Here is a 14,278-nt window from a genome sequence, read left to right on the forward strand (position 1 = left end):
CTAGTAGTCTTATATGATGGAAAATTATATACAACGACAATTGTTGTAAGTTTTAGCATCTCAGATCCAAAAATTATCGAAAGAAACAAAACAATTGGGTAAAGTATAGTACACATTGACAAGCAAAACTGACAGTCATCGAGGTCTATTTTGAAAATTTTCTTTTGTAATCACTAAATAAAACAGAGTGGACAAAATGTCGAAGAAAATATTGAATAATAGGCTTAATCGTTCTAAAAATGTTCTTAGGAAAAATATAAAAAAAAATCTAAAGTGCGCTAAAATTTAACAGAATTGAGTCAAAATATAATAATAGGTCTGTACGATAACTCAAAAGTTTGTGCAAATTTGTACAAACTTTTACAAAATTCTGTTCGATAACAAACTTGTTCAGTAAAAGAGAACTGGGAAGTCTTGCAAGTAGTTGCAAATACTTCTTACTTGCGAAGTTATCGAATAGGCCTAATATAATAACAATAGGTTATTGAAACAATGTTATTTATGGAAGCGAATTTCGAAATTTTTGAACAACTCTCAGTGTGTTTGCTGGGTTAATATTAATAATTCAATGCTATGTCGAAATGATCACAGCAGCACAGCAATCTTTTTTTATAGCCCTAGCTAGTCAAAAGCATTTTATGTAAAAACATTCGTAGCGCAGCATAGAAATAGTTTTCGTTTTTTATTCTGATGAGTATGCTATGTGTTGTGAAGATTTCACAAGCACAGACCATGTGCTATGCTAGTTTTCGTTTTTGAAAACCGCACAGCATAGCATTCGTTTTCGTTTTGGATGGTACAATTACTTAGGTAGATGCATCAGCGAATTGCTACAACAAAGCAACTTTTTTTTGTAATGTAAAATGTCAAAATTATCGCCAAATGGTCTTTTGTTATCGCATGTGTTTGTCTACAAAGCGAACACATCCTATCTCTTACTTACCAAATCAAATCATATGGTTTTTGTTTGATTTTTCATGGCGAATTCCTAGTTTTTTTGACGTTGAGGCATCTACCTAAGTAATTGTACCATGGATGCTATGCGCCGACACTTTCACAGCACCAGTATTGACCCTTTGCTATGCTGTGAAAAACTAGTAGCAAATTCAAACCCTGGAATCACGAGATATAGTCTTGACTTCATAAATGCAGTGTCTTTTTAAAGTAATTGTACCATGGATGCTATGCGCCGACACTTTCACAGCACCAGTATTGACCCTTTGCTATGCTGTGAAAAACTAGTAGCAAATTCAAACCCTGGAATCACGAGATATCGTCTTGACTTCATAAATGCAGTGTCTTTTTAAAGACATCGTCGCGACTTCATAAATGCAACAAGACAGAGTTCGCAGTAATTGCCAAATTTGTGAAGTATTATCATTTATGTTGCGGTGGCAATTGACATTTATTTAGTACTGTTATGCCAACTGACATTTGCTAAGAAAACAAGAAAAATACTCAAGAAACAATTAGAATTGTAAAAAATAAAAAAATACATATTTTTAATAAGAACCGAATTTTAAATAAATAAAGCAATGTGTTCATAGATGTCCATAAATGCTTTTTTCTCTTTTTTGAAAATGTCAGTGTTGCCACACAAGTTTACTTTGTCTTCATATGATATTGTCAATATTTGAAATGTATTTATGAAGTCAGCCTGTGTTTTGTATTTTGAAAACAAAAGCCAAACAAATCATGAAAATCAATTTATTGTAAATGAACATTATATGTGTCTACGAATGAAAAAAGTTTAATATGTTTTAATCGCGGGTTTGTGTTTTAAACGGGATTTCGGTCATAACGTATTTGGAGTATTTGGGTAATACGGACGCCCCAAGAGCGCTTTTATGGTAGAATGGTGAATTACTTTAGTACGTCGAGATGAATATTAGGCGTAAGTGTCCAAACATCAATTCCATTATAATCGTATTTTGTTTAGAAATGACTTTCACATTTCATAATTTCTTTTTTACCTAATCTTCGTAAGGTTGTATTCGATATTTCAAATAAAATGACTCGATATCCAAAAAGTTCTTAAATTTTATGCAAATTTAAATACATATATACTTTTTAAACAGTTATTTTATTTAACTATTCCCTTAGTGTTTACATGAACAAATAACTGACCAATTGATATACACATGTGTATGAATTTGTCTTTAATATACATTCGATTTGTTTTGTGGAATGAAATGTTAATTTAAAATCACCGCTATTTGTTTTTGTTGGATATAACGCATAATGTAAATAAAAAATAATCGTTCCTTCTGTTCCTTAGATACATATTTATGATAAACAAATAATAGAATAAATAAATACAATAGGTTGAATGTACAGGTTAACAATATTAGTGCGTAACAAACTACTTATAACAAATTTTCTACTTAAATTCACATAAATGTAGAAATATTAAAGATTTCATATTGTGTTTTCGGCTACTGGGTTTACGAGTATGCAAAATGAAGCATGAACATTTCCGAATACTAACCGAATTATTGATTTTCTCGAAAAGACACTCAGTGAGAAGTCCGTGATTTGTTTCGGAAATTTTGTAGTTTCTCTACACCACGGAATGGATGAAGTTTAAAGGGGATATTAGAAACTGATGAGGATGATTGGAAGTGTTAACGTTGCACATAATCGAGATCTGCGAAACGCATATTAGGTTGAATTTCATTTGATTGATTTTCGGTGCGATGGGGTGTCAAATGAGATGATGTCTGAGATGCAATAATGGCTCTTGGTGTTAGATAGGGATTGAATTGCATATATAGTTGACGCTGGGTCTGCAATGTTGGCATTCGATTAGCATTTGTATATTTTGGTAAATTGGCTGTATAATTGCGATTATTACAAATTGCAGTAGACTGCCAATTGTGAGAATTATAGTGTTGTTGTTGCCAAATATTTGAGTACTCGGCACTTGCTGTTAATCTAGAGTCTTCTTTGCAAACATTGAATGATAACTGTTGTTGCTGTGAATCCTTTCTACTACTATTAAGCAATTGTTGTGGCTGAACAGTTGCGCTATCGGAATTAAGGCATATATTATTTTGTGGATAATTCCTATTGTCAAAGCGCACATTATTGCTGTATTTATTAACCGGATTGCTATGTATGGTGTCTTTCATGCCACTGCTAGTATTATAGTTGCTATTCGAATAGTCTGTATTTGTAATATTGGCCGAAACATGATTTATTTTAGGCGTCATGCATTCGACCTCATTTAAATCGGGCTCTTTATTCAGAGCCCTTGTATGTCATTCACCCGCTGCTGTCACCGTCGTCCACTGCCAAGGACTGTTATATGATACTGGCTTCGAGTTGCTAGAAGGTGATAACACTATAAAAATAAAATAATTTGAAGAAAGTAAATGGTACCTTACCTTCCGAATAAAGGATGCCACAGTGGTATATTGTTTTCAGCCGATAAACTTGCTGTATCTCCACCTCTAGATCCATGGTCTAAACGAGCATTCTCGACAATCTTGTTTTTGTGTTTATTTAGTTCTCCCATAGTGTCCATATTTCTTACATTGTCCCTAAACTGTTTGTTTATTGTATTTGGCAAAGAATGGTCCACCACAGGAGTTGTTGTTAAAACACTATTTTCAGTGGATTGGTCTTTAATGTCATTGATTGCATGATGAAAACTGGGATCTACGTTGGGCACGCATGGAGTAGTTAGATTCGCAGATGAATTTATATTTTGGGGTTGTTTATGCTCGGGATCGATAAGATTTGATAAAGATTTGCAGGTAAGCCTAGGTTTATTGTCGACATTTGTTCTTTTGGAGTTTGAACATTGATTAAAATCTGAAGTCTGGCGTGAAGCTATAGAACTTCTTAAATTATAAATTTTAGTAGTATCACCTGTGTGATTGTTATTGTGCCCAAGGTCTTTACTCTTTTGTTGTGGAGTGAGTTGAGTTTTGTTATGGGTCATGTCAGTTTTTGAAAAATTTTGCATACCACGACCTGGATATGAACATTGTTCGATTGTGTATGCATGAGAAGCATTGGCAGAGCTGTTTGAGACTGTATCTGTCGGGTTCTTGCTCTGTGTCAAATTCATTACGTTCTGCATTTGTTGCTGAACAATTTTCTGGAATAAATTCATTTCTTCCGTTTGACCCTGCTTTAGCATCGACGTTACTGCAGCGTTTGCCAAAATGCTACTAAAACTCTGATTATCATTACTACCTGGAATTTTTGCTTGTTGATTTCTATTGCCATGACAACGCGAATCCATATCTGCGTTGTTCACCTTCGGGGATATCGAAGGCACAGTTTGTGTAAAATTATGTGGTGTCTTTATAGATTTCATAAATTCCTGGGAAATTTGTCCAAAATACGGGAGCCACAGCATTTGGTTAAGAACGGCCATGGTGGCTGCATTTATGTCGGTTGACAAGCTCGAATCGATATGTGAGCATTTGGAATTTTCGCCTTTTGATGCAACTAGTGTCATTGATTTAGATTTTTCTGGTGTGACCTCTTCATTGCGATATGTTTGAGGGTGCATTTCGGTAGATTTATGGGATTGAGAATTATCCTGATCAACAAATTCACCAATATATTTTGTATTTTTCCCCATATCTTGTGGAAATATTTTCGACGGTGGCTTATTTACCAATTCGTTTGTTTTCGATTTGGCTGCCTCCACGTCATTTTTTAGAATTGCTTCCAACTGGGCCATAGATATCACAAGAATGTTAGGATTTTGAATAATTTCAGGATAGGCAAATGCTTCGGGGAGTCTTAGCTCTGGACGAGTGGTAATCAATAGTGGGATTTCTCTAGCAGGTGACGCCAGAACAGCACTTAGACGATCCTTGGGGACTAGAATTGGATCAGGAACTTTCCACTGAGAGTTTCGAATAAGTAATTGTAGTTGCGTCAACGGGTCAGGATCCTTGTCGATCATAACCATTTTTGATTTGACGTATTCCTCGTTAACAACCTTTGCAGATGGCAGTGCATTGGAACGTAAACGCTTTTTTAGAGGTTCTTCGTCTACATTAGCTTGGTTATCCTCGTTAGCACTATCGCTATCCTCTATTACAACAGTTTCAATTATAGCCGATGGTTCCTTGCTCTCTGTGTAAGATGAATTAATATGAGAAGTATTTGATTGCTTGTCCGAGTCAACGGAGTGTTTCTGGTGCCCCGAAATAGTATTTAATTTCATAAATTGCTCCAATATTAAATTTTTTAACGTTTCGGAGGAAGATGCTAAACCTGTAGACTCATCTAGGTTTGGTGATTTAACAATGTCAGAACTTGACGTCACGGCACACTGACTCCGTGACTCCGAAGGGGGACAAACTTCCTCTCTTTTCTTATAACTAAGATCTTTGGGAGAGTCTTCAATTATATGTATACTTCCACTGTTGTTTTCCAAGACCTTATCATTACTAACAGTAGGCTCACCTCCTCTAACAGCGTTATGAGACTGGACCATGGCAATTCCAGTTTCGTTGATGCTAGGCATTCCGGTATCAATAATTGTTGTAGATGGTTGTTTTTCAACAAATGAATCGATAAATTCGTCGCTGGGATGGAATAACTCACAATTCAAAGCTTCGATCTCACCTGCTTCATTAAATGAAAGGCATTTAGGTGGCTCATTTACAACCACCATATTATTTCCTGTCATAGTTTTGGTTTGCATATTATCGGCAGTTACTTTTGCATTGGTTTCACTTCCTTGAATTAAATTATTTTCACAACTTGACTTAACTAATGTGTCAATTAAATCGGCATCGCAGTTGGCATTGTCATCACAGTGTTGGAAAAGATCGGCATCATCCAATAGGTCTTTAAGATTTCTTGTTTTCGCTTCTAAACTTTCATTATTATCATCAGCGGGATTAGGCTTTATATCTAAGGCAATTGTTTTCTGCTCCAGCATATCACTATCATTGTCATTATTACATTCAAGTACCTCGACAACTTCACTAACATCATTATCGCGCCGAGCAGTTCTTAAGAAAAGACCAGTTTTTGGGCACAAATGTAATGAATTGTCGTCGTCTGATGTATTTTGATATGTTACATGTTCCATTGTAAAGGTTTCCTCAATTAACGACGAAGTTGCTTTATTAATGCTTTCCTCTGCAATATCAGCGATTTTGCAGGTATTTTCAATCGAAATTTCGGAAATCGGCCCACATGCATTCCTAAAATCTTCTTTTAACAATACTAGTTCATTTGGATTTTCAACTGATTCGACAATATCTTTCTCACTTGCAGGACCTGATTCCTCGACGCCAGATACGTTTATTTTAATTGTAGCCTTTTTGCATGTAAATACCCTCTTCCGCTTTTTTGCTTTTTTCTTTTTTGATTTCCTTGTTGTCGGTTTGGCCATGCAGTCTATTCCACTTACTTGAATTCCAACATCTATCGGTTCTTGAGTTATATCTTGCTTCGCATGTTCGGATTCGACAACTGGTTTGCTCTCTTTATTAACCAAATTACACATCGCGCTAGCTGTTTGAGATATGTTATTATTTTCTTGAATATTAGTTTCATGCTTAACTTTTATCAGAGGTGTCGTATAAAGTTTGAGAACTTTTGACGACGATGGATCGGAACGTGGCATAGCTCGCCAACCGTTTGAGGTTTTTGTTATACGGATCCTATTCCGTTTGTCATAGTCTTCGCAACGTACTTCAATGATACGGGTATTGTCCTGCTTCGCCCACAAGAAGATTGGATTTACTTTGGCGATCTGAAAAGCATCATCAGTTGGCTTTGTTACTTCCTGTTGCAACTTAAAATTGTCCACACTGTTTATGCTGGAATACACCGAACAGTGCGTTTTACTCGATGCAGATGACCATATCTTAAATGTTGATTTAGCACCAGTATTAACGATTTTCTTCTTGGTATCATCCTTTTCCATTTGCTGGTGAGCAGAGTCAAGAATGTTGTCACCCAAATAACACTTTGGTTCATTTTTGATATCTCTCAAAAGGGTTTTCGACTTAACAGGCTCTTCGACCTTCAGATGCCCAAACTTTGGCTTTTGTTGTTTCTTGTTTGATCCTCTGGATCTCCGCGCACTAGGTTGCTCCTCAAAAACTAAAAATATGTCACGGGCTACTCTTCGACGTTCGGACTTTCTACTTCCCCCTTGGTACATCGGCTTGGTATCTGCTTCGGCTGACAATGGACGTTCCTTCTTGACAGCTGTCCTCCTTCTAGTTGAAGGAGCATTCTCTTTGGGAGCCATGACATTTGATGGTTTCTCATCAATATTTTGTATGGTATTGGAGTAGCTACCGTTAACATTTTGTCTACATTTGGCAGTACTTCTCGGCATATTTGCGAAAGCAATATATTGCTTATAGTAGCTCGATTGTCATGTTAATGTGTATACACGTAATATATTCCAATAAGAAACTTAAGTGTATTTGGCTGGAAATCCCTTCATTTCCAAACAATTGTGCTTTTGAAGACAACACTACACCGTACGCAAAATTACAAAGAAATGTTATCTTGAGGAAAAATATGGAAATATTAAATTGACAAAATCGATTAATTTTGTATGTATCAAATATAGGCGTATTGGAATCTTTTTCTCCTACATGAAAGAAAACTTAGCCACACCAAACTATACAGGCAACGGCGACACAAATAAAAATCAGTTTAGAAATATGGTAACTTCCATGTTCCAAAGTCAAACATCATTCCTTACTGCCTTACCTAAAACAAGACGCGGCGTACAAAAAAAATTACAACCATGGAATATTTATAGAAGCTTTAACTCCGTTTGCACTTAACAGGATTCAATAACACATAAAACGTTTGATAACGCCGTCGTCATCCATATGTTTTATGTATACAATAACATACATATGTTCGAAGCTCAACATTTAAGAAATATAAAAATATAATAGGCGATCTCGTCGGGCTCTGCACATAAGCGATGCTTGCTTTTCTCGTTGTAGCCCACACTTATCGGTATTTGCACATTGGACCATGTCATCACAGGGTGCTTTATGTCCAGGTTGATGTCGAAGGCAATCATGAAGTCTACACCAAGTATAACTTCGTCCATAATATCCGCCACTATAAAATCGAAATTTACCGATTTTCTACCCATACTCAGCCTTTGGTAGGCCTTTCCATGCACCGTTGTAGTCTCGCCTGTGGCCGTCCGCAATTTGACTCCATTTAACGGCAATACCTTCCCTTTTACCAAATCAAGTCTAATAATGGCGGCGTCTCGTGATTGGCAGAACCTACTTTATCACCTGATGTCTCATTTTTCAGATTCTTTACCACAAGTTGGTCTTCGCTTTTCGAAGAAGGTGAGGCGGATCTGGGCATCGGTCGTTGCAATCTGCATTCTCGTGCAATGTGTCCAGTTTTCCGACAATTGTAGCAAGTCTTTCTCGTTTTGCCAGCCCCTTGTTTCACTTTATCGATTATCTGCATTAGTGCATCTTTTATTAGTTCGACAACGGTGTGGGGATTGTTGTCCTCAACTTCCAGCCTCCGCACATTGCAAAGCCTGAGGTTTCACAATTGTCTCTTGCTCTTGCTTACTAGGCGTTTACACCAGACAGTTTGTCTTCAAATACAACTCTGATTTACTAACACATACATACATTTGTCGTTTGTCTCCCAGCTGTCCATCATTTTTTCACAGACAGTAAGGAAGATAAATTTTTGGCATTTTTGTAAAAATAAGTGAGATAATAATTGAAATGTGTTGAAAACAAAATAACATGAACAAAAACCAAATATGTGAATGGAAAACAAAAAGATGTCGATGATTTTCATTCAAAATTTTACAACTGTTTTTGCAGTTGTCGTGACGCCTACGTCACATAGGCAAGTTGTGGGATTTTGACAATCAATACATGAAGTCAACTGTCCTGTCATTTGTAAACACAGGGTTATGTCCGCCACCGTACTTAAGTTCGAGAGCAGCAATTATAGGTCTGTACGATAACTCAAAAGTTTGTACAAATTTGTACAAACTTTTACAAAATGCTGTTCGATAACAAACTTGTTCAGTAAAAGAGAAATGAGAAGTACTTGCAAGTAGTTGCAAGAACTTGCAAATACTTTTTACTTGCGAAGTTATCGAACAGGCCTTATATCTCCAAAGTTGTTTCTAGAAGCGGCGGGAATATGCTGTAATACGTCAGCAGCACCGCCCTTCAATGCCGTACCGCCTTGTCGTTGTCGTTCCACGAATTTCTCGAAGCCATCGTCTCAAATTGTAATTTGAAGACATCAAACGATGTAGATCCGTCGAATTCAGTAGGCTTGATTTTCAGAGTGTTATCAATAACTCGCACTGGTCCTCCTTTGATCTCTAGTTCCGACATTTTTTTTCAGATTCACAAACATCTCGTCGTGGGCCAGAAATTGTCTATCCAATTTCTTGAAATGGTTTTCCACAACCTCCAATCGCTTTTCAATAACTTGCGCAATATTCTCGAGTCTTTCGCTGATTTTTCTAAAATTTGCCTCTTATTCTTCCAGTTTTTGGGAATTTTCGTCCAATTCCTCCGTCAGACATTTGAAGGTTTCTTTTATTGCAATAGATTCCTCTTCCATTATCTTACTAAATTCCTGCATCAACGTTGCTGTGATCACTTCTGTAACCTCCCTATAACTCGGAACCGCCTTTGAAGTTTCATCTCTAATATCAAACTCATATTCGTCGATGTCCATTCTGAGGCGCTCGAACAATTCCAAAATGCGTTTTTGTAGCTCAGCCTTACTTCCAGTAGTTGGCAACCCAAACTTAGATAGCACCTTCTTCAAGTCTTCTTTTCGTAGATCCTTGAACTTCATCTTCATTGTAGGATTATCGTAATCTCACTTCCTGTCACCAATTGTTACGGAATTAGATTTAACTAATCTCCGTGTAGACGTTGTTTTATTCCCCAGTACGATTTGTACCAAATAAAACAGGGTTAATTTTTGGATTACGTTTCTACAATGCTTTATTTACTTTATTACACTTATTCGGAATCGACTTTAATTACTAAGCACACAGCTTGTCTCTAGTTAGCACGCAGCACTTCTTTAACCGATCTGTTCAGTTCAACGCTTAAAACACAACTAATAGCACGGTTACATTACAGCTTTTTGCCGAGTTAACCCACTTCATGAGGTTTTATTTGCTTATAGTGCGGTTACACTACAGTTTTTTGCCGGGTTAACCTACTTTATGAGGATTTATTGCTTAATCTGGTCAAATCTGACCAGATTTGCCATACAAAAATTAAATCCTCTCACGACTGGGTTTATTTTAAATCCGGCACAAATCCACCAAAAATACAGTGTTGTATTCGGTATTTGTGCAAAGAAATCCAACTCTACTCAAAAAGTACCAAAAGTTGCAACTGTTTTTCCAACAGAGTTTGTCGTGTTTTACACGTTTACGATTGGTCGCATGAGATTTTATGGAGTTAATAAATCTAAAGTTATTTGAAAATCATAAAATTATTTATTTTTCTACATTAGACACTTTTTAACAAAAAGTAGGCTTGATACCATGATACAAAAATGTATCCCTGTGTGTAAAATATACCAATATAAACAAAGAGGGGACGATATCTCATACGAGAAATTGCAAAAGTGTAAAACACGACTTTATTAGTTATTTTGTATGTATACGTAAACAAACATCAGCTGACAGTTTATATCCTCGAAAAGCTAAGTGTAACCAGCAAAGATTAACCCACTGGATCTATTAAACCCAGTGGGTTAACCTTCAATAGTGTAACCGGGGTATTAATCTGCTCAAATCTGACCAGATTTGCCATACAAAAATTAAATCCTCTCATGGCTGGGTTTATTTTAAATCCGGCACAAATCCACCAAAAATACAGTGTTGTATTCGGTATTTGTGCAAAAAAATTCAACCCTACTCAAAAAGTACCAAAAGTTGCAACTGTTTTTGCAAAAGAGTTTGTCGTGTTTTACACGTTTACGATTGGTCGCATGAGATTTTAGCTGTGTTCCAGAACTAAAAAGTTTTTACAATTTTTACGACTTTTACACATTTTACTCGAAAAACCGTTCCCGTATACAAAAAAGTTGTAAAATGTTCACTTCTCTTTAAACAAAAATGGCGCTGAATGACGCTCTGTTTAAAAACTTTTTACACGACAAATTTGGGCGAGTAAAAAAATAGTAATAGCTCATTTAGACTAGCCATAAATCCTCGACTGGATTTAATAAATCCAGTACAAATCTCATTGCATTTAGATATACATTTTGGAGGATTCAAATGGCAGTCAGCTGATTTTTGTTCATAGCACAATTACCAAGGTACATGCATCAGCCCATCTGAACGAATGTGAAACGTCAAAAGAATTTTTTTGTAAATTGAATTCGTCTCAAAAAACATACGTCAAAATGAATGAAACAAAATGTGTATCATTATACTCGGGGCCACAAGGACTATCTGTGGTACATATATCATCATGATGCGGGACCGGGCCCTAAACTCAACTTATGCCATTTGCAGAATGTTTTGTTTATTGTTATTATTTTTAGATTAATGCCGTCAAAGCAATGGTTTTTCGACAATAATCTTACAAGTTTTTGTAAGCAAAATTTTCCTTGTAAGAATTGCAAGTTTGATCAGATGATTTAAATTCGAATGTTTTGTGGCGGTCTTTGCAATTTTTGGCAAAAACATAAACATTTGGTTATTAAAATAGTTATAAGATAAAAAAGAGAAGAGATAACTAAATAAATTATGGAAAACGGATTATTATGGAGAGCGACTTATTTTGTAAAATAACTTATTTTGTAGTTTGTGATTATTGTTTTATTTCTAAGGTATCAAATCCCATCAAAATGCGGCGCATCCATGGAGTAGGAGGAACACTAAGTGGATCGCCAGCCGTTAATTTATGATATGGAAAGAGAATTATTTTTGTAGCAAGGGATAATCAAATAATTTTCATAAACAACCTTCGATTGTTAAATTAAATCTTATCCGCCAAACTTCTTGTTTGTCAAATCAGCTGACATTTTGCAAGTTTTTGCAAATTGTTGTTCGATAACATTCTGCAAATTTTTAGTTTTGAGAGAGTAAAATTAGTGGAGAGAAGTTACTGAGTACTTGCAAGTACTTTTTACTTGCGAAGTTATCGTACAGACCTATTGACTCAAATTGTAGAGAAACAGGTAGATGTATCTCAAAAAAAGAAAACAAATAAACTTAATGTTGTACACGTAAAATGTCAACATTTGTTGTGTTTTGTAAGAGAATTTTATGTACAATTACTTATTTTAGAGTTCAAGTTCGATCAGCTGGTATCATGGCCCAATTAGAGGTCCTCCAGCAAGCGAACTCAAAGAAAAAAAAAAGGTTTTAAATGTCAAAATTCATAAATAGAAGCCATGGCACAATTACCCAGGTAGTGGCATCGTAAAATTTTGAATATGTTATGTCAAAACTTTCTTTATGTTGTTGGGGAAATTACAACAAAAATAATTTTTTTATAAAGGGATTTGACTTTTCATATTCGATCAGCTGGTGTGATACCACTACCTGGTAGTTCTGCCATGATAGAAGCCATGGTAGAATAAGAAAAGGTAGCAGCAATACACAGCTGACTGAACTGGGTTGTAACGTTAGTGTCAAATTTCATATGACATTTTATACATTTATTTCTATTTCGATGTACATTAGGGACATATATTTTTTGAGAAAAAAAATATATCATTCGGAAAAAAACATTTCCTAGAAAGACTTCTTCGAACGATAAACCGCGCAGTAAATCCCCGCTTGTTAATATGTGAGGTATTTTGTTAAAATTTAAAAAAAATAAAGCCCTAACAAACATGTGCTTCTTTGATTTCTAAAACAAAACATTGAAACAGCTTCTCCTTTTTCTATGAATTTTCAGCGACCCCAAACTTTTCTGCAAGAATTATACTTTCTGCGAGAATTTATGCATTTAGTGGAATGATGTGGAAACATAAAAATTGAAAATGTAACGAATTTTCATTCATGTTTTCCAAAATATTCAACCAAATGTGAAAAATGATTAGTTTTTTAAATTCCAATAATTTATAGACATTTCCTTGTTTTGTTTACAAATACAATTGGCAGTAACGTTACAAACAAAAACAAATTCCTTTGTGGTTGTTGTTCGAGTTGTATTTGTTGTAGTATTTACTTTACCTTATATTTGTTCTAACATGAATAGAAGCGAAAAAAAATTTGAAGCGAATTTCTTTTCTGTCAATTCAGGTAGATGCATACAAAACACTTTCGGAGAAAAAGTTGAAAAAGAGTTATTTTTGTTTGACGAAACTGCTAAAATAAATGCTAGAAAACAACAAACAAGTTTTAAAAATTTAAAAACAACAAGTTTTAAAAATTTAAAAACAACAAAACCCGAGATTGAACTGATATTATTTTACAACAATAAAATAATACACATCTCAACAAAACTGCCAAAAGTGAATTTAAAAATAGACACACAGCACGGTGACGATAGTTTGTTGTTGTTTACAACAAACCATCAAAATTTGTTATGCGTTTCTTTGCAATGCAAAGTCCATAACAGTGGGAAGTAGTTACTTGGTTTACGTATGCGGCTACGATATTTTTTAAATGTTTCTGATGAATTCGCATTTAAAAGAATTCATCGGTTACGTTTCTTCTTAAGCTCAGGGGCTAAATTCTTGTTCTGTGAAAATTTGAAATGAAAAATATTTCCTATAATTTTTTTTCATTTGACAGTTTTTTCCTTTATAAATGTTTTCATGTCGTCATAAAATTGGGGAAGAGTTCTTTGTTTCAATACAAGGAACTAAGTCCCGGTCCACACTAGAATGATTTCATTGAAAAAATTGCATGAAATTATGCGTCTCTAGATCGACTTCCATAGTCCCGGTCCACACTAGGAAATCACCCTAGTGTGGACCGGGACTAAGAGAACTGATGAGTCCAAGTGGCGTTGGACGAAACTAGAATTCTTTGCCTTTCCCGAAATTAAATCAATTTTAACTACATCCCACTTTAAATAAAACTTGTTCTAAAAATTTAAAAACAACAAAAACCGAGATTAGGCTGAAATTATTTTACAACAATAAAATAATACGCATCTCAACAAAACTGCCAAAAGTGAATCTAAAAATAGACACACAGCACGGTGACAATAGTTTGTTGTTTACAACAAACCATCAAAATTTGTTATGCGTTTCTTTGCAATGCAAAGTCCATAACAGTATTTACTTGATTTACGTATTTTTTAAATGTTTCTGATGAATTCGCATT

At 35.2% G+C, this 14,278-nt stretch overlaps 1 protein-coding gene across 1 annotated transcript; it reads right to left on the reverse strand.

Annotated features, from left to right (window-relative positions):
* Window positions 1-2,064: 2,064 nt before the first annotated feature.
* LOC141404199 (uncharacterized) lies at window positions 2,065-7,653 on the reverse strand. The gene is made up of 2 exons (XM_073987563.1): window positions 3,387-7,653; window positions 2,065-3,327 (listed from the first exon to the last, which is right to left on the reverse strand). Exons 1-2 carry the CDS (start codon window positions 7,328-7,330, stop codon window positions 3,261-3,263), a joined length of 4,011 nt encoding a protein of 1,336 aa, XP_073843664.1. The 5' UTR covers window positions 7,331-7,653; the 3' UTR covers window positions 2,065-3,260.
* Between the last annotated feature and the right edge of the window lie 6,625 nt (window positions 7,654-14,278).

The sequence above is a fragment of the Musca autumnalis genome, unplaced genomic scaffold (genome assembly GCF_047663935.1).
Source record: "Musca autumnalis isolate F117 unplaced genomic scaffold, ASM4766393v1 scaffold_4, whole genome shotgun sequence".
Taxonomy (NCBI): domain Eukaryota; kingdom Metazoa; phylum Arthropoda; class Insecta; order Diptera; family Muscidae; genus Musca; species Musca autumnalis.